This window comes from Mirounga leonina, unplaced genomic scaffold, assembly GCF_011800145.1.
Source record: "Mirounga leonina isolate KUSES-001 unplaced genomic scaffold, KU_Mleo_1.0 Mir_125, whole genome shotgun sequence".
In the NCBI taxonomy this organism is placed as follows: Eukaryota; Metazoa; Chordata; class Mammalia; order Carnivora; family Phocidae; genus Mirounga; species Mirounga leonina.
The window spans coordinates 32,175,946-32,203,301 of record NW_023270305.1 but is presented as its reverse complement, the minus strand read 5'-3'; the positions used below and the strand labels follow the sequence as shown (position 1 = coordinate 32,203,301).

The 27,356-nt window shown below is 55.2% G+C and overlaps 2 protein-coding genes and 1 long non-coding RNA gene across 3 annotated transcripts in view; 1 reads left to right on the top strand and 2 right to left on the bottom strand.

Moving 5' to 3' along the window:
- Nucleotides 1–952, bottom strand: part of CAPG (capping actin protein, gelsolin like) — a 29,159-nt gene extending 28,207 nt beyond the window's left edge. Inside the window, exon 1 of the mRNA XM_035001174.1 lies at nt 817–952. The gene's annotated coding sequence lies outside the window, so the exon portion shown is untranslated. The remainder of the gene's footprint in view (nt 1–816) is intronic.
- Nucleotides 953–3,358: 2,406 nt separating this feature from the next.
- LOC118007915 lies at nt 3,359–11,921 on the bottom strand. Its single transcript, XR_004678523.1, has 4 exons — nt 11,736–11,921; nt 6,337–6,531; nt 4,865–5,091; nt 3,359–3,703 (listed from the first exon to the last, which is right to left on the bottom strand). It is a non-coding gene; the product is annotated as an uncharacterized LOC118007915 (long non-coding RNA).
- On the top strand, nt 7,419–11,606 carry SH2D6 (SH2 domain containing 6). The gene is made up of 7 exons (XM_035001169.1): nt 7,419–7,751; nt 8,201–8,261; nt 9,027–9,051; nt 9,497–9,555; nt 9,820–9,903; nt 10,056–10,214; nt 10,797–11,606. Exons 1-7 carry the CDS (start codon nt 7,624–7,626, stop codon nt 10,911–10,913), a joined length of 633 nt encoding a protein of 210 aa, XP_034857060.1. The 5' UTR covers nt 7,419–7,623; the 3' UTR covers nt 10,914–11,606.
- Nucleotides 11,922–27,356: the final 15,435 nt, after the last annotated feature.

Below are 27,356 nucleotides of genomic sequence, written 5' to 3'. Positions count from 1 at the left end.
GCTTAACGACTGAGCCACCCAGGCGCCCCTCAACTCTAGAGTTCTTAAGTGAAAGTAAGACAAACCCACCCTAGCTAGTTTAGGCTGAAAAATAATTTATTAAAAATATTCAGGGGCGCCTGGGTGGCTCAGTTGGTTAAGCGACTGCCTTCGGCTCAGGCCATGATCCTGGAGTCCTGGGATCGAGTCCCGCATCGGGCTCCCTACTCGGCGGGGAGTCTGCTTCTCCCTCTGACCCTCTTCCCTCTCATGCTCTCTGTCTCTCATTCTCTCTGTCTCAAATAAATAAATAAAATCTTAAAAAAAAAAAAAATATTCAGTAGCTCACAGCGTCTCCGGGAGGACCAGAGAAACCCCCAGGAACAATGAACCAAAGGTCATGGCCAAGTTGACCCGGTGGAGGCACCCCTGGGCACAGACACCTCTCTTTGCCAACACCGCTAACCTGGGCCCTGGTCATACCACTAGCATCTCAACCCCCAGCCTCTGGAAATAGGATACAGCTGTCATCCCCTCCCCAGGGTGGGTTCCTCTTGGTGCCTGCTTCAGATACAAAGTCTGACACGAGGGCATGTGGCTAGCTGAATGCCTGCACCCCAGCTGCAAAGGAGGCTGGGAAGGCCTCATGGGGCTCCTACGGCTGGAACCAGGATTTGGAAGATGGAGAATGCCCCAAATGCAGGACATGCTCACCAGTCAGAAAGAATGGCACATGTCCCCTTCCATTCTCCAGGAGTCCGGCCACCCCATCTCAGGGCTCCTGCCCCACATGCTGCCCTCCCTCACCCCTGAGACCTCTGGCCATAGCCTGCTTACCTTCCTCCTCCAGGTCCTGGGGAACCACGCCCTCCTCCTCACAGTACTTCCCGCTTCGCCACACCAGGGATCCCAGCTAGACCTCGCCACTGTCAGCTGGCAACCACCTCGTGAGGCACGACACCGCTGTCTCAGGGAGAGCTGATATTTTATGGTGCGGCTACGGTATGTTTCTTGTGCCGTCCCCTCATTTGACCTCAGAAGCTCCCCCGCCAAGAGGACTGCCTACTGACATCCCCATTTACACAAGAGGAAACCGAAACTCAGAGATTGGACATCTCCTTGGGGGGTGCCCTCTCCATCACTCGGAGGGGCCCCTTGAGAGCACTCTGTGTCACGTTCTCTCTCTGCTGGGGACCTCTGTGTTCTGAACGAGCAAAAGTCCATATGGGATTCTAAAAATGTCCTAGAAGTCACATGTCCTCAGACTGTTTCCTGTGGACAGCATTTCCCAAAAATGATCATAAAATTAACCTAGGATGTTTGTTAAAAATAATATAGAGTCCTGGGCACCTAGGCGGCTCAGTTGGTTAAGCGTCCCACTCTTGGTTTCGGCTCAGGTCATGATCTCAAGGGTCATGGGATCAAGCCCTGCGTTGGGCTCTGCACTCAGCTCAAAGTCCGCTTCTCTCCCTCTCCCTCTGCCCCTCGCTACTGCTTACACGTGTGTGCTCTCTCTCAAATAAATAAATCTTTAAAATAATAATAATATAGAGTCCCAATTCCCTCCTGGAGCAGACAATCCTTAAGATCTCAGGCAACCTTCCGCCTGCCGCTCCCCCTGCTTACGCACGCACACGCGCACTCTCTCTCTCTCTCTGTCAAAAAAAAAAAAAGATCTCAGGGAAGGTCTGGGAACAAGGGCTTTTAACAAGCTCTCCAGCGATGCTTGTGATCATGCAAATAGGGGGGGCACTGCCCCAGAGAGCTGTCTGTTTTCTTAGGGTGGATTTACCTTGGGCCTGCAAATTACAGTCTGTTCTCATTGGAGATCAGCAGCTGAGGCCCAGAAAAGGTGGAGCATCACTGCGGGCCATGGAAGGATATTAAAACAGGCACTCAGGGGCTACCCGACAATGGAGCCTTGCAACCAAAATGTGAGCTTCCAGCAAGTCCACTTCTAGGGATTCATCCCGAGGGAAGAGCTATGGTTCTGCACAGAGCACTCCTGTACCAGAGGAGAAAGAGGTTGTCCAAATCTGCCTGTGTACTTAGGAAGAAGCACAGTCCTCACCCCACAGAAGGCCGGTCAGGGTGAGACAAAGCCATGAGGCAGACCTCCTTCCGCCCCCCCCCCCTTCTCCCTGATCTGTCCTGGCGAGTGCCCCCACCCAGATGGCACAATTCCATCCTCTGTGCTTGGGGCCCTTTCACTCACTCAGGTCCTAGAATTTGCCTATGCAAAGCCCAGAATGGGGGGGGCGGGTGGCAGGCGGCTGGGTACTGACTGGAAACCCACTCAGTTTGGGTATCTAGAGCAGTGGGGTGGTGTCTAGAGCCTCCTGCTGACTTGGACCTGCTGACCCTGTCCCGTAGGAGGTCCCCTTGGTAAGGGAGCTTGCCCCTTGCATTACAGTCCAAATGTGGAACAAAGGTCAAATGTGGAGGGGAGGTCAGGGAGGAGCTTCCTGTCCTTCCTGACCCAGGCCTGGATTGTTTCTCTGTTTCTGTTTTCTTTTCTTTTTTTTAAAGATTTTTTATTTATTCATTTGACAGAGATAGATATAGAGAGAGAGGGAACACAAGCAGGGGGAGTGGGAGAGGGAGAAGCAGGCCTCCTGCAGAGCGAGGAGCCCCATGCGGGGCTCGATCCCAGGACCCTGGGATCATGACCTGAGCCGAAGGCAGATGCTTAACGACTGAGCCACCCAGGCGCCCCCTCTGTTTCTGTTTTCTCAGTGTTTCCCATTCTACCACATGGGCTCTGTGTTAAGCCATCCCAGTGATTTTTCATAGCTTCTGAAGTGCCCATTGACCCACAGGTCCCAGGAATCATCTGGTCTTCCTCTCTGAAGGCTGTGGCCAGCTCCAGCCGTGGGGCTTTCTCCCTTGTGTCCCAGCCGCGTGGCCTCCAAAGGTGTAAGCACCTGGCCTTCACTTCTTTCTGCCAACAGCCAGAACATCACCAAAATCACAGACATAGTAAAGTTACAGTGCCCTAGAAAGGTCTTACGTTCATGATCCTCACCTGTGTTTCCTTAGTCCCTGTTTTAAACAAAGTCAGACCCCAGGCCCTTCCCCCAACACTTCTCAGATATTAAAGTTCCAGAAGTCACTCGAGTAACAGAACACCTGGAAGTCATGGGCTCCTTCAGGCTTCAGGAAGCCATGTTTCCTGCTGTGTCTAATTCTGTCATAGGAAAGGAGGGTAAGGACTCAACCCCAGATGCGATACCGAGCGCCCACTGGTTAGTGCACAGGCTGTGGGTTGGGCAAACCCTGGGTGGGATTGTCTGACCTTGGGAAAGCCACTTAATTCCTCAAAACCTCTTGAGATTTGGACTGCATTTGTCCCTCCTCCACGCATCTGGTGAAGCCCTACTGCCCACTGTGATTGGATTTGAAGACAGGCTCTTGAGGGAGGTCACTAAGGTTAAATGAGGTCACAAAGGTGGAGGCCTGATTCCATCAGACAGGTGTCTTTCTAAGCAGGGATCAGAGACATCTCTCTCCAGGCCTGCACAGAGTCTAGGCCATGTGAGGACACAGCGAGAAGGTGACCGTCTGCAAGCCAGGAAGCGATCTCTCCCCAGAAATGAATCCTGATGGCACACTGATCTTGGGCTTCTGGCCTCCAGAAGAGAAAAGACGTTTCTGTTGTTCAAGCCACCGCATCATTGGTATTCCGTGATGAGCCTGCTCTGACTAATACGCTCACTTCCCTCATCTGAAACACAGGGATAAAACTAGCATTTGCATCATGAGGCTATTGTGAGGATCCAGCAGGAAATACACATGCCTCCTTGGGTTTTTCTATAACATCTTCAGCACCTGGAACAGTGCCTGGCATAGAGAGGATATTCAATAAATACTTACTCAATGAATAAATACAGCCATCCACAAAGGAAGCTGTCAAACTAAAAACACATGCATATTACTGAGCTTTTCACTAACCTCTATTTCTTTGATCATTGGTCACCATTCACCAGGAAAGGACAGCAAGCATAAAGTGTTTAAGAAAAGTGCAAGGACAGTCTCCCATTTTCAACTGGACCTGCCCCTTCATGTCCTATGTTCTGTGAGTTGGGAAAGGACAGTCTGGCTGATCGCGGGGCGAGCCGGAGCCTCCGGGATGAGGGGGCACCGATCAGAGACCTGCGGGAAGCCTCTGAGCACCGGTCCAGCCCTGTGGCCCTGTGGCCCTGAGGCCCTGGAGCAGAGGGGAGAGCTCTTCCTCCAGTGGGGCAGAGGGGTTGGAGACCGGGGACCGCAGCTGTGGGAGGCAACGTGGGGGAGCTTATGGGAGCCTCATGGGGCAACTTGGTCCAAGGTTAGAGGCCACAGCAGACCCACCTTCCTGGTGCCTGCGAGATGCAAATGATGAGAATAATAGGGCCTCTGTCCCCAGGCCATCTGTGGTAGAGCCTAGGCTCCCAGGAATCAGAGCTCCTTCAGCCCGGCCATGGTGAGAGTTGGTTCTGGGGCAGCCCCAGGTGCACAGATCACCCCTGGGGGCCCAGGATGCTTCCCGGAGAGAGGCATGCGGGGAGCACTGACTACCCCCTTATGTCCCCTGCCCCCGATTCTTTCCAGGACAAGCTCAGGGGAAGCAAGCGCGAGTGAGTACTCTGGCTCCTCTCTTTCCTCTGCCTCCTCTCTTGTCTCTACCTCACTGCCCCTTTTCCTGCGCACAGCCCTACTTGCCCAGGGAGACCATCCTCCTACCTCCCCCCCACTGTGAGCACTAGGGCTCCCTCACTACCGGCTTCACTGGGGCACCAGCTCACCCAGCTGTGTCCCCACCAGGCACTAGCTCTGCCCCCAGACTGTTCTTCCTGCTGCCCTGGTCCCAGGCTATTGGCACATAACTCCAAGGGGCACCACTCACATAGTCGCTGCTGTGAATGTCCTGGGAGCGGTGCAGTGTCTGGCCCCTTGGGCAGAGTTGACTAGAGTCTGGTTGCAGGTCGGGGCCACCCCCTCCACCCCCCAGATGTGTAGGTAAGTGACAGTGGCCCCCTTATTTTCAAAATGCCGACCTCACTGGCCCTACTGCCGTGTTGGAAAGGCTCATCATGAGTGGCTCCTCCGAGTCGAATGAAGCAGCGAGGCCCACTGTAAAAAAGCAGATGGTTTATTATAGCAGGGAAGGAGAGTAAGTCATTGTGGGGTGGGGGGGCGCTGGAAGGTGAGGCCAGTCTCATCAGTCCCCTGTCCAGATTCCCCAGCCTGGAACAAAGATGCCCCCAGCCCATCTCCTCGGCCCGCCCCGGGGACCTGGAGACTCGAGGTAAGTGCAGCTGCTGAGCCTGGGGTGGAGGGAGGTGGGCCACAGTGGCTACCACTGGTCCTGCCCCTCTTCTGTCCCTTCTGGAAAGCCCAGGAGGAGGAGGAAGATGAGGAAGATAAATATGAGCTGCCACCCTGTGAGGCTCTGCCCTTCGGTCTTGCCCCAGCCCACCTTCCTGACACCGAGGAAGAGGACTCTTTGTACTTAGGTAAGGGCTGGGGAGCTGAGGCAGGGAGTTGGGTGGTCAGGCAGGACAGAGGGTCCCCACGAGGAAAGAGGGCGCAGGCCTTGCCTCTTCTCCCTTTGTCTGTGCTGGGGTGGCAAGGGGAGGCCTCAGCTGGCAGCTGTGGAAGCTTCTGGGCTGGGCAGAGAGAGAGAAGGATGAAGGAAAGGCGGAGGGAGGAGGGAGAAAGGCAGGAGGAAGAGTGAGAAAGGGAGAGGAGCCTGGAGGGGCACTGTAACCAAGGCAACCGTGGGAAAGCAGGAGGCCCCACAGGGTCCCTGGGGCCTCCTCTGAGATCCCTCACTTCTCAGAGCAAGGGTAGGGATGCCAGGAGAGCCCCGGCTGCTGCTGGCATCCCACCCCCAGGGCTCCTCCGCTAAGCCAGGTGGGGGCAGGAAAGCTGGCCGCCTCCAGTTGCCATGGAGACGGGGCTGGGGGAAGCCAGTGAGGGGGAGAGGGGGATGGAGGAAATAGAGGCTAGGTGGGGGGCGGGAGGAAAATGGGAACCGACATGGGAGGAACCCACCGACCCACGATGCCCGGGGCCTTTTCCAGATCACCCTGGCCCCCTGGGCCCTTCCAAGTCACCACCACTGCAGCCCCAGGCCACAACGGTGAACAGCACCACCCCCCCAAGTCCCTCCTTCCCCACCCACCCTACCCGGCTACCATTTCCCAGGGAGTAAATCTAAGAGGCATCTCATTTGCAAGATTCCCCCATATTTGCATTCAAGAGGCCCTGAAAAATAAGATGTGTCAGAAGCGGAGCCCAGTTAGCCCTTGCTGCTCCCACCTGCCCGACCCGGCCCTCCCCCAGCCCTGCCTGTCAGCATCCCCCAGGACTCACCCTTCCTCTGGAGCTGGAGCTGGGAAGGCCGGGCAGGCTCGGCTACCCGTCCCTGCACCCTGGGGCCTGAGGACCCCTCCCTGCCTAGAGAGTGAAGAAATCCCCCACTCTGCCACCGTCGCTGCCAGCTCGAGAGCCCGCTGTGCTGAGGGAAGCTTACGGCCTCGGACGTTACCACTTTCATCATAGATTTTACTGGAATAAAAAGAAAAACAGGGAGAGACTCACAACAAAGGAAGAGCCACAGGACAGAGGCCAAGAGTCACCTCTGCACATGAGTTCTTGTGCTGCGGTGGTTTCGAGGCTGCTCCGACATCCATAACCCCGCCGCACCCCACCCCGCTTGCCCTTCCCCTGCCTCAGTTCCCCTCCCCCCCACCCCTAACCCTATTCTCCCTCCCGCCCCTTGTGCCCACAGCTGAAGGCGGTCCTGAGCCTGCGGGAGGCTAGGAAGCAGGGACAGCCCTTCCCCGTGGGGAAGCAAGGTAACGAGGATGTCCTGTCTCTTTCCGAGGCCCGCTCAGTGCCCACCCCGAGGTGGGGAATCCTGGCCCCCTCAGGGTAGACCTGAGCTCAGGCTACTTGGTTTCAGGCTTTGCCTGGTCACTGCACTCCCCCCCGCCGGGGGGGGGGGTTGTCCTCGTTTTTTTTACCTGCTGATTCCCCACCCCCGCTAGGGCAGACAGTTCAGGAGGAGACTGAGGGCTGGAGCCCGGAAATGCTTTGCCTGAGATCACAGAGCAGCAGAGTCCCTGACTCCCAGGCCCTCTTGTGCATCTGCTGTGGTCTCCGGGGCAGGCAAGGGACACTCCAGGATGAGGAGTTCTGAAGGGCAGCCTTCACTATTGAAACACATCTGAGTGTCAACCCCCATCAAAGGGGCCCTTTGGCCACCAGTCTGATTCCAGCCTTGTCATTACTGCTATCACTGTCCAGAGCCTCTGCCTGTGCTAAGTCCCTGAGGCCTGTGAACCCAGAACCCTGGGATGTCGGGATAGTGAGGGACCTCAGTCAGTGCGTTTTTGTCTGGAAAGGGCCCAAGAGGGGCAGTCTCCTGCCTCGGGTCAAACAGCTAATCGGAGGCACGTTCGTGTTTACTGTGCTCGGTGGTTAGTAAGCCTTCATGAGCTTGGGGGTAGTTTTGACTTTTGGAACAGCCTGAAGTCATTTGGAGCAAGCCTTGCAAATGGTTTGGGAGGTCAAGCCGGGCAACACCCCCGGGGGTGTGAAGTGGGGCAATCAGAGCTCAGGGTGGCTTTCTCCTGGGGCTTAACACTGGCTCGGAGGATGCCCTCAGAGAGGATCAGAGGACACTCCACTCCTCCAGCCTACGTCTTACTGAATTCCTTTCTCCCTGCGCTTCTGCCTGGTGGTTTCTCCTTTTCCTTCCAGAGCTGGCTACACCGGCCAGAGTGGTGAGTGGCCCCTCTGTCCCCCCCACCCCTCCACTCACCCTCTAGGGTTCTGGCTAGGAAGTTGGCAGAGTTAGGGTAGCAGGCCTGGGAGGGTCAGGAAATATCTCTGAAACCAAGGAAAAAGGTTCAGAGCAGAGTGGCTCCCTGTTCACCACGGGCCCCTGACAGGGTGTAAGCCGGCTATCTGTGCCGTCCAGCGCTACTGGGGAAGGTCTGGCCCAGACCTCCTCCTGGATGCCACATTCTAGGAGAGCTGGGGCCTACAGGCAGCTCTGAAGGGGAAGGCACTCATGCATGCTCCTCCCCAGGCAAAGGAGCAACTTGAATCATGCCAGCTAGCTCTCAGAAAGAGGTCCACCTGGTGAGGCGGGGAAAAAGGTGCCCATAGCCCCCCCCCCCCCCCCAATGATGGATTCGCCCTCTCTCCCACTTGCTGGTCAAACCCTTAGGTGCCAGGCCTTCCAAAGAAATCTGAAGAGAACCTCTACCTGGAGTGTGAGCCCAGTCCAGGTGAACATCTCCCTCTGTCCCAGCTCCCTCCTGCCCTGGGGCCCTCAGCTGTTCAAAACAGGACACATTCTGGCTCTTCTTCCCTTGTCTTCCCTCACCATTCCACCAATACACATTTGCCTTCAGACAGCCACAGGGACACCCATGCTTCAGCCTTTAGTCCAGGTTGCCCCCCACTCTGCCTAGTAGGGGGAACTTAAGCAAGGGCTGCATGGGGCTTCCCAGCTCTTATGGCAGGACAGCTCTCCCTCTGGTTGGAAGGACTCCCAGAGAGCCCAGGCTGCTGAGAAGCAGCAGGGCCTGCGGGCATCTCACCCCTCCCTGGTCAGCGTGGATCTCCTGCCTGGTGCCCAGCCCAGCCCAGCCTGCCCTCCCTCTTTCAGTCCTGGCCTTGACTCAGATTCTGAGCTCCCAAGTCCTGACGCCCCCAATCTCTCTGCCAAGGGTATCATTGGTGCCCAGGTGAGTGCCCCCCAGGGGTGTGTGTGTGTGTGCACAAGATGGCCAATTCAGGCTTCCCCAGCTCTGACCCTGCGATCTCTGGATGCACTGGGCTCTTTCTCTTAAAGGAGGTAAAACCTGAGCTCTCTTCCCCAACTTGCCCCCACAGGCCCACAGTAACCCCCCAGGAAGCTCGGAATGTAAGAGGCTAGTAGCCAGGGGAGAAGTGACCTGGGGTGGGGGGATGCTCAGGGGGAGACTTCATTGCCCGGGGGATGGGGCTATGGGCCCAAGTCTCTTCTGACCAGCCTTTCTGTGACCCAGGGAGCAGCGAATGCCACCCCTAAAGGTGAGTACAGGCATCTTCTGCATGAACCTCAGGCAGTCCTGCCAGCCCACCCCAGCCACAGTCCTGCAGGCCACAAACTCTGCTCCCCACCCCCCTGCCCGCCCCTCATGCCCCACTTTGCTGTGGGAGTCCTTGCAGCTCTGACTTCAGCTGAGAGCAGGCCTGAGGGGATCCCACTGGGCAATTTCTAGGGTCTTCACCAAAGCGAGAAACTCCCAGCTTGTACCTCAAGATCACCCCTCATTTGGAGGTCACACATGGCCTAGCTGATAGGTTCTACCAGAGCCCGAGACCTGGGAGAGGAGAGGTGAAGCACTGAGTGTCCTGCTTTGGGCTTCAGGCCTCTGTGCACAGCCCTCTAACCTCCCGCACCTCTGCAGCTGGGCCCAAAGCTTTCTTTGCCTAATCCCCTCCCCGCCTCAACTCTGTAATCTGCTTCTACCAGCAGGAAGGAGATCCTCTCTTTCCTCTAGAGCACCCACCTGGAGCACCTCAGCGGCTGAGGTGAGGAGGGGCTGGGAGAGGGCTGGGAGGAGGCCTACAGAGAGCCCTCTCAGGCTGGCGGCTGCCATTGCAAGGAACACATTGACCGTGTGTGTGCCACACCATGCTGGACAGCGGGCGGGGACACACCTTTGTTCTGTTGGCGCAGACTCTGGCCAGAGAAGGCAGATATGAACACAAATTACAGCAGCCCAGGGTTCCCTGCCCCCCAGCCCCTCTCCAGTGCCCTGGCACGTCCCTGAATGGCTGCATGTGTATGTACAGGACGGCAGCCTGCTGGGTCAGCCCTGGTACTCAGGAAACTGTGACCGCCATGCCGTTGAGAGTGCCCTGCTCCGATTCCAAAAGGTGGGCAACTGCAGCCCCCTTGGGCCTTTGCGGAAACCCATCTGCTCATGGGCGGTGGTTGGATGAGCAGCTGGGGATGGGAGGGCGGGGTGGGGGTTGCTGGCCATCTGTGGGCCAGGGCTGCAGGTTGACAGATGGGGTCTCCTGTGCAGGATGGGGCCTACACTGTGCGCCCCAGCTCAGAGCCTCATGGTTCCCAGCCCCTCACCCTGGCGGTGCTTCTCCATGGCCGGGTCTTCAACATTCCCATCCGGCGGCTGGATGGTGGGAGCCACTATGCCCTGGGCCGGGAGGGCAGGAACCACGAGGAGGTAGGTGCTGGAGGAGGACGGGGACTAGCAGGCAAGAGGGCAGAGCAGAGCCATGTGCTGGGCCCAGCCGGGTGCATTTGTCCAGGGGAAAACCCACATTTTGCAGTTTTTCTGGACTGGGTAGACATTACAGAGGCCAGTGACTTGAATTCCTTCTCAGAGGTCTGCCTTCCTCTTGGGGAGACACCCCCTCCTGTAGGGCTCAGTCTGCCCAGGACCCGGGGTGTTGGGGATTTGTGCCTGCCTTGACCCCAGCTAGGAGGAGAGCAGGGCCCAGGCAGTCCAGACTCCTGTCCGGTCCAAGAACTCGACTTTGTGCCCGGCACTTGCTGAGGTCCCCATCCTGGGGGACCCAGGCAGACGCAGGGCCCCAGAGTTATTTCTACCTGGCCTGGCTAACAGCACGCGCGTGGGTGCAGTTGTGAGAAAGTTGCGCAAGCCCTGGAATGGGGCACAAAGTGGCCATGGAACTTCATGGGGCAAATCTGACGGAAAGGATTTAGAAAAATGCCAGAGTTTCTTCAGGAAGTTTCTCCCAGCATGAGGCTCGGGGGACTCACTGCTGTCCCTCGTCCTGTCTAGCTGTTCCCCTCCGTGGCGGCCATGGTCCAGCACTACACACAGCAGCCCCTGCCCCTTGTCGACAGACACAGCCGCCGCCGTCAGCCCACCTGCCTGCTCTTCCCCACCAAGTCCTGACGCCCCAGCGCACCGCACGCACCCACCTCGGCCCCGTAGTTTGCTCTCTGCCCTGGCCACCTTGGGCTGTCTCCCTCTCACCTCTCCCAGGTCTCCACCCCTCCAGGCCCTCCTCTTCCCTTGCCCCAGTCCCTGCAGGCCTGGAGGAGAGGCTTCGGGGAAAGGTTGCCCAGAAGCAGAAAGAACCCTGAGACCCCACCCCATGTTCACCGGGAGCTCAGCACCGCCCCTCCCTGCTGCATCGCCAAGGCAGGGAAGCAGGGTTCAGGCAGGGCCCCCATTCCCAGGCCCCGGGCATGGCGGTGTCTGCCCTGTTTACTAGGGCCTCCCAAGCTGTTCTGGATAAAGGCCTCCTCAGGGAAGCTGAGCCTCCGGAGGCCCGCGGGGGGTGGGCACTGCTTGGACAAAAAGAGAATCCTTTCACATTCTCTTGGGGGCTTAGCACAGGGCTGGCAGCTTTGGTCGCACTGTACATAGTCCGCTTTCAATAAATATTTGTTGACTGAATTCTTGAATCTGCTGAGCGAGGCAGAGGTGGCCTCCATTATACTCCAAGGTCCTTAAGTGTCCCAGGGTACCGACTGGGTCTGGGAGTGATGGAGCAGTGGTGGCCAGGCCAGGGCAGGAAGGGCCAGCCCCATTTCTGTCCCTGAGTGGGTCTTTCGCCCTCAGACTTTCGGTGGAGGCCAGACTGGGGTGGCTGGTTTTTGTTTGACTTTGTTTGCGGGAGTCGGAGTGGGGGAAGGGTGGGAAAGGCTTGGTGCTGTCTCTGCCGCCCCACAAAATGGTAGGAACCGACTTAATTACTTGTCCCCCACCTACTTGCCGTAGAGTGCTGCCCCAGGGAGGGGTGAGCCTGATTTTGCTCACTTGGTGTTGTCTCGAGTAGGCGGGACAGGCGGACCCCAGGAAGCAACTGGGTATTGGACGCGCCAGTCCTAAGATCAAAAGCTATGGAAGGCCCAGGGGTGGAGCTCAGAGAAGACAGCGGCCCGGGAGCGGAGGTGCCGCGCGGCGCGGCGGGGAAGGTCCAGCCGCGGCTCGGGGAGCCTGGGGGGTCCGAGACCGGCGGGCGGGCGCGCGGGGGCGGGGGCGCCCCCGAGCCCTGGCGCAGCGCCCGGAACACCCCGTGCCGGAAGCGCCATGTGACCGTGACTGCGCAGAAGCCGCGAGCGCCGCCAAACAAAGGGCGGTTCTGCGGCCGCCTGGCGCTCAGGCTGGCACGGAGGGGCCGGACCCCTGCCCCCCGCCGGGCCCCGGCCCCGCCTCCCGCCGGACCCCGGGCGCTGGCCGGCCGGGCGGCTGGGGATCGGCCGGGGCGGGAGCGCGGGGAGAGGGGCGAGGGGGGCCGCGGGCACCGTGCGATGCAAGTGCGATGCGGGGCCAGGCTGGGCGGTGGGGCGTTGGCGGGCGGCCCCCGCGCGGCCGCCTCTGGCGGAGCCCCCTCTCCTTAACTTCTGTAATAGAGGCCCCTACACAATTATCCTAGGGGAGGAGGCTTAAGTGAGGCGTGCTCTGGAAAGCGGTGAGGACAGTGCAGGGCCTGATGGGCCTGTCTCCCAGATAAGCACGCACGGGAATTCGGGTCAATGACTGTCACTTTCAGGTCCCACTGTACTTTCCGGCCAGGCCACCGGGAAGAAGAGCAGCATGGGGCCGGTGGCACAGGGCCAGGTGAGGGTGGGCGCAGCTGTGTGATCTGGAGGGGATTAGCAGCCGGGGGCTCTCGCAGAAGCAGGCGGATAGGAGACCCCAGGCCAGCCTCCCTGGGCTCTAGAGCCGGTCCTGGCTCCCTCTAGGCCCTACGTGGGAGTGGCCCGTCTCCTCTACACTTTCCCCAGCCTGACCCAGGCGGGAACTTAGGGACTGGAGAAGGTGGAGAGCCCAACCTTGTGTTGGCCTCAGGGTACAATCAGACTCTCCCATCTCCCACCAGATTTTCAGCTTTCACTTCTCGAGGAGCCCTCTACCCCAGGGCCCGCTTTTCCTAGCCCTGAATTTGCCTAGCCCCAAAGCCAGCTAGCCTGGGGGGAGGGGTGGGGAGAGCAGAGGCCGCAGCACAGAGCTCTTGGGTTGGTGGCCTAACACTCTCTGCTTGGTCCCAGCTGGAGAACTAACTTTAAGGAACTAGCCTCCGTCCTTCTCTCCCTGGGGAAAAAGAGAGGAGGAGCAGTCTAGGCAGTGGGAACAGCCTGTGATAAGGGCCACTGAGGGCCAAAAAGAGCTTGGTCTAGAGAGCCACTCAGTTTAGCTAGTACCTCCTCAGCTTACAGGTCGCGCTTAGATGTCCTCTGTTCCAGGAAGCCTTCCCAGATCCCCAAACCTGGGCTCAGGCACTTAGGACACCTTCTAGCAATTGCCTTTTCACTCCTAGAAAAGGACCAAGCTCCCACTGCCCACTATTGTGTATTCAGGACCTGGAATACAGTAGGCGCCAAATATTTGTTGAAAGAGTCACTGAATAAAAAAAAGAAAGAAAGAAAAAAAGTCACTGAATAGGTCAGATCTACCCTGGATTCCTCTAAAGCTGTTAACATTCCTTGATCAGAGCTTCCTTTGTAAGAGAAAAGCTCAAGAGAACTTTCTGTGATGATAGGAACGTTCTATATCTGCATTGTCCAGTACAGTAGCCACGAGCACAAGAGGTTATTGAGCATTTGAGATGTGACTAGTGTGACGGAGGAATTGAATTTTTAACTATAATTGAATTAATTTTAATTTAAATTTAAATAGCCACATATGGTTCCTTGCTATCCTATTGTTCCAAGTCTTTTGCATTCCCAAGTGCAAGGGGCAGTGGTAAAAGAGAAAGCTGGAGAAGGTGGGAGGGAGGGCTAGGTCCTGAGAAGCCTGGGAAGCCTCCATAATGAGTGTGGGCAAAGGGGAACCACTGTGGTTTGGAGCAGGGGAGGGTGCAGGAGGGATAGTATTTTAGGAGGGTCTCTTTAGCTGGGACGAGCTGAATGGCTTGGAGAGGCGGCACAGGGACAGAGGGAACCATTAGGGGCTGCAGATAATTCTGTGATTTAGGTGAGAGATGACATCCTTTGATTTTTTTTTGCCATGCCAGTGTCCCACCAAACACCCCAGCCCCATTTCCTCTCACCTAAACAGGCCAGACTCTAGACAATTCCAGGCAGGGTCACCAATTGGGGGATCAAGTCTGGGGGAAATGCCATTTGGTGAAGAGGTCCCTGTATTACCATGAGTGCTTTGCCTGTCTCCATTTGCCGGGAAGGGCCTGTAGGACTTGGAGCGCAGGAAGTAAGTAGCCGGGAAGTTGCAAGTTCCTGAAAGTCCCTGGCAAGACCACACCTGCTGGGGCTCACAGTGTGCTCTCTGCAACTGTCCAGCAAGCTTTCAGCTTTGGCTTCTAAAGCAGTGGCTCAACCCTGGGCAAAAACATGGGCTCTGGAGTCTGAAGGACCCACGTTTGAATCTGGCTCACTCACTGCCTGTGTGTCCTAAAAGTCTGCTCTTTACTTTTTTTTTAATTCTTTATTTAAATTCAATTTAGTCAACACATAGCGTATTATTAGTTTCAGGGGTAGAATTTAGTGATTCATCAGTTGCATAGAACACCCAGTGCTCATTACATCAAGTGTCCTCCTTAATGCCTGTCACCCAGTTACCCCATCCCCCCACCCACCTCCCCTCCAGCAACCGTCTCTATTTTTAAAATGGGGCTAATAATACCTATTTCTTAGAGTTACTGTGAGAATGAGAAATGATTTATGGAATATATACTTAGCCTAATGTGGAGCCTGACACATAGTGGGGCCAAATGATAGGTAATCCTATCATGATAATCCTGTGAATAGACCAAGCTTGGTTCTGGTCCTACCTGCATGCTCCCTTTTCAGGGGCTCTTTCTGACTCGGTTTTCCCCAACACCCCCCCTCCACACACACACATGCACGCACGCACGCACGCGCGTGCACTCGACCAACCTTTAGGTATTGTAGGTAGTGTATTATTGTTTTGTCTGCCCACCTGGCTTTCCCATCCCCCTCCTCCTGTGACGTCATCCACCCCCCCTTACCATAGGACGAGGTATGTGACCCAGGTCTGACTAGGGCCCAAACAGGCCCAATCAAAGCCTTCTCTGAGATGGATATATTGATGTTGAGAGAGAGAGAGAGAAGCCATCTCTCCAAGCCTGAATTTGGGCTACAAATGGCCACCTTCTCTGCCATAGGGACAGAGCCTATCTGCAAAAGTCAGGCAAAGACAAGGAGCAAGAATCTTGGAGACCCTGGGTCCTGCCCCAAGGTTGCAGCTTTTGCTGTAGTGCCCCTCCCAGCTATGTGAGCTAGAAATTTCCTTTTTGGTTTAAGCTAGTGAGAGTATGGCTTCCAATATTTGTCAAGAAGACCCCTGCCTGCCACAGGCACTGGAGTGCTTGAAGTTTGGGGGCGTCACGGATTCTTCCGAAGCTCAGAGCTGTTAGTGGTAGAAGCAGAGTTTAGACTTGTCTGTCTGGCTCTAGATCTGCCATAAACTATACCACACACCCCACACATCACTCACAAGTGTTTATGGAGTGCATATTATGTGCCAAGCACCAAACTAGCCTCCTCTTCCCCCTCCGCACCTCCTGGAGGATTCCTCTCCACCTTCGCTCCCAATCTCAAAGGACTCGCAAATCAGAGGACGTAAAAAACAGCCCTCTCCACCAGGATAGGGGAACATGCTACACTCTCTTTCCAGAATCAATACTCCCAGAATCCTCCTCATGTACCAAGGATATGAGAGGAGCCAGCCAGTACTTACCTACTACCTACCTATCTAACTACCTACCTACCTACTGCGGTCTGCTTGGCATGGAAGTCCTAGCCCTGGCCCAGAGCCCCGAGGCAGAGTTTCTGCCTGTGCCCTACTCTGAGCGACAGGTTCCTGCTTCCTTTATGGCTGCTGTGACCATTTATGGGGATACTAAGGTTGTTTTAAAAGTGTTTTTGATCTCCATTGACCCAGATGTCCCCTTTGTTTACTTTGCAAATCTGGCTGAGGAGAGAGAGGGGTGTTGGGAACAGAAGGACTTAAGGACAGTGGTTTCCAAATCTGGTCCTCAGAACACCCCTGGACCGTGATGATGACATCACCAGTTTGTGATAAAAAAGGAGAAAAACACAACCCGAAGAGTGAGCTCTTCCTGAAGCAAAATTATTCCATTTAAAGGACCATCTTTTAAAGGGAAATCAAGTTCTTGCTCCTTTTTTGGTATCAAATTATACTTTCTTTTAGGTCACTTTATTTTGCTGGGCCTTATCTTTAAAATGGAATAGGAGGGGCAGGGGGCTCGGCTTAGGTAACCTCCAAGGGCCTTTCCAACCTCGATATCCCAAGATCTTCGGGGCCTGGGGTTCATTGCATGCTGCCTGGGACCGTGTCTCATAGCCTGGCCTGCCTCTCCCGGTGCTCTCTACTTCTCCCCCCATCCCCTCCAGCCCTTCCTGCTCAGCCCCACAAGGTTTGCCCTCTCAGCTGAGCTGGTCTTCTGTGCTCCTTTCAGAGAAACTCCCCTTTGCAGTGCACTTTGGATTAATTGAAAACCCAGGAGATACAGCTTATAAAAGGCAAATGTAGGTTTGGAGTAGCCTCATGTTTATCCTGACATAATGAGTGGATCAGCCCAGCCTCCATAAAAGCCTGGAAGGTAGGGCGGAGGGTCAGAGACCAGGAGCAAAAACCCAAGAACAAACACCAAGGCAGGGTCTGCATGGGGGGAGAACATTGAAAGAGAAAGTTCTAGCAAAAGAATGCTATCATGGACTCCTACAGCACCTGAGCCATCTTGTCCTGTCTCCCCATGTTACCAATGAGGAAATGAAAGCCCAAGGAAGGGAGAGGAGTCTATGATTGGGAGGGGGTGTGTGCATTTTTTCTCTAGCACCACCTCGGCTGGGGTAAGACCTGGAGATGGAGAGGAAGTGAGGGACACTTGGAAACTGAGTCCAGGAGAGGCCAGAAGCACTAGGTTAGGGATGGCCTGGGCTCCCATGAGCCCTTGTGTCCCTGTCCGCCCCCCACCTCCCCCTTCCCCCCCAGCCTGCCCTCTCTGCTCTGGCCCTCCAGCTCTCCTTTCCTTTGCCTGGCGCCCTCAGCTCAGCTCCCAGACATCACAGACGGCGGCCCCGACGGGCTTGGAGCAGGAGGAGGCTGGCAAGAGAGAGGGCTGGTTGGAGAGTGAGGAGGGCTGATGGGTGCCCTCCAGAGGGCCCGGAAACTCCACACACCCCTTTGAGAAGCTCCAGGAAGAGGGGATATGAAAGGGAGCTGGCATTCACTTACATTTCGAACAGACTCCTCTCCCCGACACACATGCACTTGTGTACCCCAAAAGGATCCAGGGACAGAGGAGGTGCCAGGCAGTTCTCATGGATGCTATGAATCCCAAACACTGGGGAGAACAACAGAACAGGAAGCCCTCCACGAACCGCCTGTGGCATTCAACCCTGAGGTGAATAATAAGTGTGAGATAAAGGCCACACTGAAAGTCTCCGCGACACACGTCCTGCCCGTATCTGTACACCTGCTGCTGTTGGTAGAGGGCCATTTTTATTGTTTTATTTTTTATATTTTTATTTATTTATTCATGAGAGACAGGGGGAGAGAGAGAGAGAGAGGCAGAGGCAGAGGGAGAAGCAGGCTCCCCGCTCAGCAGAGAGCCCGATGCGGGACTCGATCCCAGGACCCTGGGATCATGACCTGAGCCGAAGGCAGACGCTTAACCATCTGAGCCACCCAGGCGCCCGGTAGAGGGCCATTTTTAAAGTGGTGATGTCAGGGGCCAGAGAGGAACCAGCTCCAGAGTCCCCGAATCTATCTGGGAGACACCACCAACTTTAAGAAGGCTTCCAGGAAGGAGACCTTGGCCAGGCCAGGTGACCTCCCAAGGCCCTCAGCTGTGCCTGTCCTTGAGCACACAGGCCATCTGCTGCCCGGGACGCTGGGAGCTGGGGCAGCTGGCCGGCCTGGAAATGGAGAGCCCGAGGAGCCCCAGGCCTGCTTGCTCCTCCTGCCCATCCTCTCCCTGAGAGCCAGAAGCAAGGCCAGGAGGCTCCAGGGAGCCTCCTGCCTAATTCCCAGGGCCTGGCAGCCAGCTCTGCAGCTGATGCAAGGCCACAGGTGGGTGAGCTCAGCCAGTCTCCGGTGCGGAGAGCTTCCTGTACCCCTCCACGCTCTAGAAAACATACCCATTCCTTCCCCTCTGCCTTGGCCCTCCTAGGTCTCTAGCTCCTTTCCTTCTGGAAGCTGAGCAAGGCCCCCTAAGGGAAGGCTCTGGGGGCTGGGGTAGGGCTGGGTGTTTCTGAGTCAACCCAGCTGCCCCGCACCCACAGCCTGTGAACAGAGCAGGGACCTGTTCAGGGAGGGCCTGGGCACCCGGTGGCTCTCAGGCTCTGTCCAGGTCGGCCTGATTTCTCTTCACCAGGAGGTCAGCCCCTCTTATCCCATCAGAGGGTAGACTTACCTCTACCTGCTCTCACTCTGTCTTTCAACGCCCAGGCCAAAGGTAGGGATGCCAAGGCCCTACCACCCTCCTGGGGCACCATCAGCTCAAGACGAGGATTCATTCAGCACCCATTGACCAAGAGCTCTGTGATAATGACGGGAGGTGTAATAACATAACATGGATGATGTGTGCCACATTTGATGTCCTCCAAGGGACGATGCCATGATATAGGGCAACCCCAGGTGAAGCAGCGAAGGCCCGGAGAGGTGAAGCGGTAGCACCAGGAGTCAGGCCCACGGGGTCTTCCTGCATCCTCGATCTGCCTTTGGCCTGTCCGTCAGGCATGCGCCCGAGCAGGAAACAGCCCTCCACAAACACACATGCTTGCCACTGGGACCCCGTTGACGCGGAGGAACTTTTCTCAAGGGCGCTGGGGGCCAGGTGGAGGAGGCTGGCAGAACCAGTTGTGGAGCTGGGGTGGAGGTACACTGGGAGCCAAGCCCGTCCGGGAAGGCCTGGAGACATTCTGGGAGCACAGAGATGGGAGGAAGGTTATTCGGAGCCCAGAAGTGGCAGCCCCTGAGTGTCACTTGCTCCCTCAGACAAAAGGTCACAACAACCTCAGGCTGCCCCCAGCGGGGTTGGGGTCGCTGCCCGGGGAAGGGAGCAGGCTTCAGGACTGCCCCCTGCAGGCCTGGCTCGGGACCAGCCATCGTGGCCATGGCTGGCCTCCCTTTGGATGCCAGGGCCCGAAGGAGGCCTTCCTCGTTGTCTGCCCCATTCCATTTGGGCCTGCCCTTTGCCCTCGGCCGTACCTGAGCCTCTCCGGGTGGCCACATGCACATCTTCATGACCTTTGCCCACCCTCCCAGCGCTGCTTGTTGCTGATGCAACTTGTGGGCCTGGTGAGCTCAGACCGGCCCAGCTCGTGGGTAGGTGAGCACGCAGTGCCCTGCGCTGGAGGGTACAGCCTGTGCCCATGACTCCCGCCCTCCCTGACTCAGGCTCATGGGCCTGGCGGAAAGCGTTGTGCAGAGGAAGGCAGGTGTGCCCTTCTCATTAGAGGGACTCCGAGACGACACCCCGGCTCTGGGGGCCATGCCAGGCCCGGCCAGCAGGGCACGGCTGAGCCCTGGTGCACCGTCCAGCTCCATCTCACATGTTAAGGCTCACTTCAGGAAAGCATGTCTCTCTGAAGGCTATAATGTGCCCAGAGTAATTCGGCCTATGCTCCTAGCCCTTCACCGACCCCACATGGTCAGAAAAGGGGGACCTAAGGGAGAACACCCAGTGCAAAGCCAGCTCCCAGCTCTGTCCCGACCTCGAACCAATTCCTAGAACCACTTTTAAGTTGGAATTATACTTATTTTGTATTAGATATTCCAATCACATAGTATTAAATTAAAAAGGCATAAAAGAGTCTAAAACAGAGAAAGACTGTCCCTCCCATACCTTTCGCCCAGCTGCCTGTTTTTCGCCCCCGAGAAAAGCAGCGTTACCAGTTTCTTGTGTATCTTTCCAGAGACAGGCTAGATTAGCCACGGGATTTTTGATTATCAGAGCTTGCACAACAAGGTCACATCTTGCTTCGATTTTCTGCTCGGGAAAAGGAAGGGTAAACTCCCCTGCTTTGAACACTCCCTGAGAATGGACAGGAAGTGACCAGACATTAGCTTCCCACAGCAGGCCCACGTTCCAGTTCTCTCCCCTTCACTACCCTCCACCTGTTACTTTGCTAGATGCCCAAGGCTAGAGCGAAGGCCAGATGGCATTGGCCTTATTCCTTAGACAGGGAAGCTGAGCAGCCAGGATGTTAAGGAGCCGCAAGGCCTCCCACTTCAAGCTGAGGCACCCTGATTTCCTCATACCATCACTCTACTTCCCTGATATCTTCCCCTCGCCTTCTAAACGACCTTGAGTTCTCCATTCTGTTTGCCACAACTCGACTATGGACATTGCAAGGGCAGGGGCAAGGACTCTTCTTCTGTCACCCCCTCCGAGCTGGACTCGGAGCTGGGCCCTGTGCAGTCCCCCAGCAGTGGGAAACAACGTTGGCGAGGACCAGTGGGAGCAGCAGAGGGTGCGCTGTTTCTTCCAGGGGCATCCCAAGGCCCTGAAGTTTGCTACCTGGCCCCATGCACATGCCTGACCACCAAACTCACGGACCCACAGCCTTGTGCCTTATGAGTTCTTTTCTTGTGTAGTTGGCTCAGTTAATGACCCTAGTCAGGAGGCCAAGGCGGTGGGTTGGCTCCTCAGGGGTGGAATCATCCTATGGTGAAACACACTGTTCCTTGTCCATGAACTATATAGAGTGTTGCAAATTACAACCGGGTGACAAAAAGAGATTTTTCCCCTCCGTGAAATGCGAAGTGCAGAGTCATCTAGCTGAAGGGGTTGACCTCCTTTGTGATCCCCACCTCCTCCCAATTCCTCTCCACCCCCACCTCTGTGATCCTCGGGGTTTCTCTCGGGTGAGCGCTGGGGCACCGTCCAGCTCCATCTCACATGTTAAGGCTCACTTCAGGAAAGCATGTCTCCCTGAAGGTTATCATGTGCCCAGAGTGATTTGGCTCTGAGAAAACAGGGTAATAACAAGGGACAGTGATTTCAAAAAAGTATGAGCTGTGCCTGTTCAGTGGAGCAGCAGGAACAAGAGGGAGATTTTCTTTACCGCAGAGAACAGAAAGTACCTGCCTTGGCTGTCGTGCGAATTCAGGCTCAGTCCTGCGGTGGGAGTGAGGGTGCCGGTGGGTGAGGGGCCCCAGGGAGGAGGGGCTGGAAGGGAGGCCTGTGACCGTGACCAGAGTGGGTGCTGACTTGAGAGGATCAAAGCCCGGGCTGCTGGAGGGACAGAACAGGGGGCGGTCGGGGGCTAGAGTCAGAGAGGGGGACACCTGAGCATGGAGAAGGGTGAGGGAATGGCAAATCTAAGGTGTGGCAGGTCAGGGGTCACAGAGAAGGAAGCTGGAGGCTCCACCAGATGCCAGAGAATCCGTGTACTCACCAAAGAAGCTCCTCTGCCTGTTTCCTCATTCTGCTCAAGGTGTCACCATTCGCCTGCTCTGGGCCCAGGACCTCCTCACCTAACTCTCACCAGGCTCCCCAGAGACCAAAGCTCTGTTGTGGGATCTCAGGCCCCACCTGCTTTCCAAGGATTCCAAATGTGGCCTCCTCCCAAGCCCTGCTCCCCACCCCCACCCAGCTCCCACCACTGCCTTGTTTCCCCTCGATTTCCAACACAGGTGGCTGTGTGAGGTCAGGAGAAACCTAATTTGGAGTGCGGGATGACTTTTGCATTCAACTGGATGGAATTGGTTTGTTGAACCATTGACCATCGAAAATGGCGGCCTTTCTTTTTTTTTTTTAAAGATTTATTTATCTATTTATTTGAAAGAGAGAGAATGAGAGAGAGAGAGAGCACACATGAGAGGGGAGAGGGTCAGAGGGAGAAGCAGACTCCCCACTGAGCAGGGAGTCCGATGCGGGGCTTGATCCCGGGACTCCAGGATCATGACCTGAGCCGAAGGCAGTCGCTTAACCAACTGAGCCACCCAGGCGTCCCGTGGCCTTTCTTAATATAGCCGTAATAGCATTCCTCCAGATAAAACAGTAATAGAATCACCCACATGGAGCCTGGACTTCATCTGTCAATAATACTAGCAACAACAACACAAGGGTTCACGGTTAACGAACACAGTCTCACCTGGCCTCTGGGCCTCCACTCTTTTCTGGTTCCCCTTTATTTCACCAGCCCCTCCTTCTCCATGTATTTTTCTGGTTCCCTTCATCTTCCTGACGTCTAACATTGGAGGACCCCAGGACTCAGTCACTCTTTTTTCTCTGTCCTTGCTCACACAAGATGACCTCATTCAGGGTCATGAAATGAGATCCATCTCTCTATGCTGAGAGCAACTATGTTTATATCTCCAGCCCTAGCCTTGTCCCCTGAACTCAAGGCTTGAGTACCCAACTGTCTACTCAATGCCTTGACCTGGACATCTAAGAGACATGGCCACATTATCCAAAATCAAACCTTTTTTGTGACCCCCAACCTGCTCCTTCCACAACCTTCCTGTAGTGGAAACTCTGGCCCGTTGGTTTTCTTCTTTCTTGTAATGCAAATGCCTGACTTAAGCTCAGGTGGCCAAGGTAGCCCTTCCAAGAAGCATCCACCTCACATTACCAGCTACAGGACTAGACCAAGAGCCAGGCCGCTCCCTGGACTGAGGTTCCTTTGTTTTACAGATTTTGGTCGATTTTGATAACTGATCATTTGGGCCCCTTGCCTTTTCTCTTCCCATGCTTTAAATTCCCCCTCTTGGGGCTCCTGGGTGACTCAATCGTTAGGCGTCTGCCTTCGGCTCAGGTCATGATCTCAGGGTCCTGGGGTCGAGCCCCGCATCGGGCTCCCTGCTCACTGCGAAGCCTGCTTCTCCTTCTCCCACTCCCCCCTGCTTGTGTTCTCTGTCTCGCTGTGTCTCTCTCTGTCAAATAAATAAATAAAATCTTTAAAAAAAAAAATAAATTCCCCTTATGTTTTAAATTCACCAACACAGAGTGAGTCTGTGAAACCCTAGGCCTCTACGTTTCACCCCAGGCCTCCATGTGCATTCTCTCTCTCTCTCTGTCTTTCTCTCCTCCTCCCTGTGACCTCACTCTGTGGCCCCAAATATGCTATGTAATTTCAAGGTCCTGTAAGTAATAAACCTTTGTTTTTTAAAAAAAGTTTCCCCGATGGTTATTGCTGAAGGGTGTGTTGCAATCGTTATAAGAACCACAGGGCCAGTCCCACTAGGGCATTGGTTATTGACAGGCTGAAACAGGTACACGATACTTCCCCATCTCAGTAAATAGCCACATGGCACCTTCATCCTTCCAGTGCTCAGACCAAAATTTGTTCAAGGACTCTTCCTCGATGTGTTTTATCCACACTTCACAGTCAGTATATCAGCAAGTCCCATTGGCTCTGCCTTCAAGATCTAGCCACCACTGCCCCTCTTGCCACTATTCTTAGCCACCGAAGTCTTGACCATGGCCTACCAGGCTCGGCAACATCTGGCCCACTGCCACCTCCCTGCCCTCCTCTTCTGCCACTCCCCCTCTTTGGCTCCTGCCCTACCGGCCTTCTTCCTGGCTGCTCCTCAGACCCACAGCCCACTCCTGCCCGGAGGCCTTGGCACTGTTCTCCTTTGGGGTTGGCATTCTCTCCCCCAGGCACTCGCAGAACTGGCTCTCTCATTCCTTCTGATCTCTGCTTCGACGTCACCTCCTCAGTGAGGCCTCCCTGAACTACCCTATCGAAGATAGCAAGCCCTCCCGCACTCCAGCCTCCAGACCCCTCTTTCCCTTCTCTTCATAGCACATAATCACCGCCTGGGCTATCATATTTGTGTTTGTGTAGGTGTGTGCACATATAAACATCAGATATCACATCTTTCTTGGATGTTTATTATCTGCCTCTCTCCTCTAGGAACTCCGTGAGGGTGGAGACTTTGTGTGAATTGTGCACAGCCAGACTGCAACATCCAGAACTCTTCCTGGTGCATAGTTCCCTAGTTATTAAAGTTGTTGAATGAATCATCAGGCTTACAGAGGCTAAATTAGTTCCCCAAGGCCACACAACTAGCCCATGTAGAAACTCAGAGGGTTAACTAACTTGCCCAGGGTCACAGAGTGAGGTGCAAAGCTGGGATTCAAGCCCAGGTCTGAATTAACTACTGTGCTTTCCACTTCCCTATCCTCCCAACACCAAACACCTGGGGCCACCCAGCTTCGCCTTCCTGAACAGTGGCCTGCCCATGAGCCTCTTTCTCACCGCAATCCATGTTCTAGAGAACATAATAGTTTATGTTCTTTGTATAATTATAGCATAGCCCATGCTTAACCTAGAAAATAGGAAAATATTTTTTAAAAGTAGGAAGAAAAAAAAATTACCAGTTTCCCAGAACCCAGAGGCCACCACGGTTCTACATTGCTCTTTCATTCCAGTCTTTTCTGTGACATTTGTGCATGATAGTGATCATCATTACTCCGTCATTTTCTTGGGCCACAAATCCTTGGTTCTAATCCCAACAAAAGAGCAGCAAAGGCATATTACGGGCATAGAAAGATGAGCAGGCTTTGGCTAGAGGACACATGGACAGGAGGTCTCCCCAGGCGGGGGCAGACAAGCAGGAATGGACAAGAAGGTTCTGAGGGAGGGGAGGTGGGGGACGATGGGGATGGCTGTCTCAACAGGAACACTGGGGAAAGTGAGAGACACAGTCAAGTGGGAGGAAGGCACGGACAGCTGAGAACAGTAGCTGAGGCTGTGGAATTTGAACTCCACAAAGGAAGCCTCCAAAGATTCCTGTGTGGGAAGTGGAGATAGGAGAGGTAGGGAGACATTGTGAGATGAACGGTTCTTATCAGAGATAATTCACACAGAGGCAACTGAACTGAATGTGAAGGTCATAAGAAGGGGAGGAGTCAGAGATCACTCCCAAGGTGAGCGGCGGAGTGACTGGGTGAAGAGGGGCAGCTTTATCAAGACTCAAGAAAGAGGGAAGGGGGCCTGGTGGACTCAGTTCTGGTTGTTGGGAAAGGGCAGGGAGGAGTTCGACAAGCTGCAATGGCATGAACACAGACGTTCCCCTGAGAAGAGGAGATGGGTGAGGGAAACAAAGTGTAGAGAAGTCGGCACTAGGACATTCTCCATCCAAGACCCTGTGAAGACACTGCCCGGTGAACAGAATCTGCCCCACTTGCCTGGTCTGAAGGGCCCACCCACCCCAGGCCTACCAGCCTCCTTCTGCCTTCCCTCTGCCTCTGCTCAGGAAGGGCCTCCACTGCCAGTGGCCCAGCATCTTCTCCATTTCGCTTGCATCCATGTGCTGGGTCATTGGCCTCCCTGGCGGGCTCCTGTGTCTCGCTCCCCACGCACACCCTCAGCTCCCAGGCCTCCTTGCTATGTGTGCCTGGAGCTCCACAACTGCCCCTTGACTTGACTTCCCTTTCTCTTCTCTCTCCATCCAATCCCTGGCTCTGTCAGCTTCACTCCTCACCGAGGGCCAGGGGTCGAGCTGGACTCTAAGAGCTGCAGGTAACCGGGGGTCTTTGTGTCTGCCATTGCTAATTGGAGCCAACTTAGCCCTGTCAGGCTGCTTTTTTAGTACAGGTTCCTCCAACAACTCCCCAGACCCGCTTTAATGTGCCTGTGAATCCCCCAGGGTCCCGGTTCAGATGCAGACGCTGGTTCAGTGGCCTGGGGTGAGCCCAAGAACCTGTGTTTCTAACAATTCCCAGGCGCTACCGATGGACTAGACTTGTTGTAATGAAGACCTGGGTGACTTTAGGGAGTCACTTTAATCCCTCTGGCCCCAGTGTTCTCATCTGCCAAATAGGACTCTGACCACTTCACTGGGTTCCCATAGGGTCAAATGAGTTGTGTTTGTGAAAATAAAATAAAACCTAAGTCACTGAACAAATGTCAGTTGTCCGCATCTATCTCAGGGGTTGCTGCCAGGATGAATGTGAGAAAATACACAAAAGGCCTTAGCAGGTATGTGACAGATGCTAGTTGCCCCCCTCCAGAGGCTGCAAGGTTGTATCATAATGGTCTTCTCCTAGGTAGAGATACGTTTCTCAAAGTCAAGGCAATGAAGGAGGCTGGGCTGGGCTGAGGTAGGAGGGTAGAAAAGAGGGAGCGTGTTAAGGGTACACAGTTCCATGAAGCCTGGCCACACAACACAGTTAAGAAAGCACAGGCCTGGGCTTTCCAAGGGGACCCCACCGCCACCCCCCAAAGCAGAACTCTGTCCCTAGAAACCAGTCACAGTGCCCATGCTCTGTCCTATGAGCCCAAACCAGCTCAGCTCCCAGGTCTGTTCTGGCTCATGACTTCCATGCCTGTCTGACCCCTCTGAGCCTGGGAATCTGGCCCTGACCTTGACCACATCTCCTCATCTCACCCATCGCCCCATCGCTCCCATTACACTCCACTCTTGCCGTGGGTGACAGGTTTCCATGCTGACACCAGCCTATTCCAGGCGGGGTCCCCTTCCGCCTGATCTGCCTGAAAGGTCAGACACCCACGGTAATCTCACAGCCGTTGACAATGGGATGAGTGTGAAAGCCATTACCAGCAGCGGGCGACTGTGCGTGGTGACTAACTGGGTCCCTGAGTCAAGGGAGAGGTAGGAGTTGAAAATCATTCTAGGTGTCAGGTCTGGGCGGTAGAAGGATGACATCGATTTGGAGCGCTGAGCTTTAGGGCCCATGTTGGTCAGGCAGCAGACTGAACCTTTCTCTCGGGCAGGTGGGAGCGTGGGACTGGAGTCACCAGAGAAGTCAGGCGGAAGTGAGGGCTTGGAGACACCCCCACAGATGCAATTGTTGAATCCGTGTAAAGATAAAAGAGAAGCCTGAGGATCAGACATTGGAGAATATTGCTGTCCACCCATAAAGCCGAAATCAATTCTTGGGACAGGGTGGTTCTGACCGGGCCTCTCAAGCAGACAGGGGTCTCTCTCGGGTCCCAAATGGCTTCCCTCCGGGTGCTATTGTGGAGGTGGGTCCTGGGCGGCTAGCAGGAGGACAATCAGGCTCAGGGCTCACTTTTACAACAGGTCTCAAACGTAGACTCTTGATGTTATTTCCAAATAGGATTATACTTACACTCACAAGAGGCCCTGAGAGAAATGAAAAGAAGACACAGTGTGGCTTAGTGACTGGCCTTCCAGCCTGTGATGCAAAATGGACTCCTATTTCTTTAAAATTCTGTGAAGAAAGTACAATTATATGGGGCGCCTGCGTGGCTCAGTCATTAAGCGTCTGCCTTCGGCTCAGGTCATGATCCCAGGGTCCTGGGATCCAGCCCCGCATCGGGCTCCCTGCTCAGCAGAGAGCCTGCTTCTCCCTCTCCCACTCCCCCTGCTTGTGTTCCCTCTCTTGCTGTCTCTCTCTCTGTCAAATAAATAAATAAAATCTTAAAAAAAGAAAAAAAG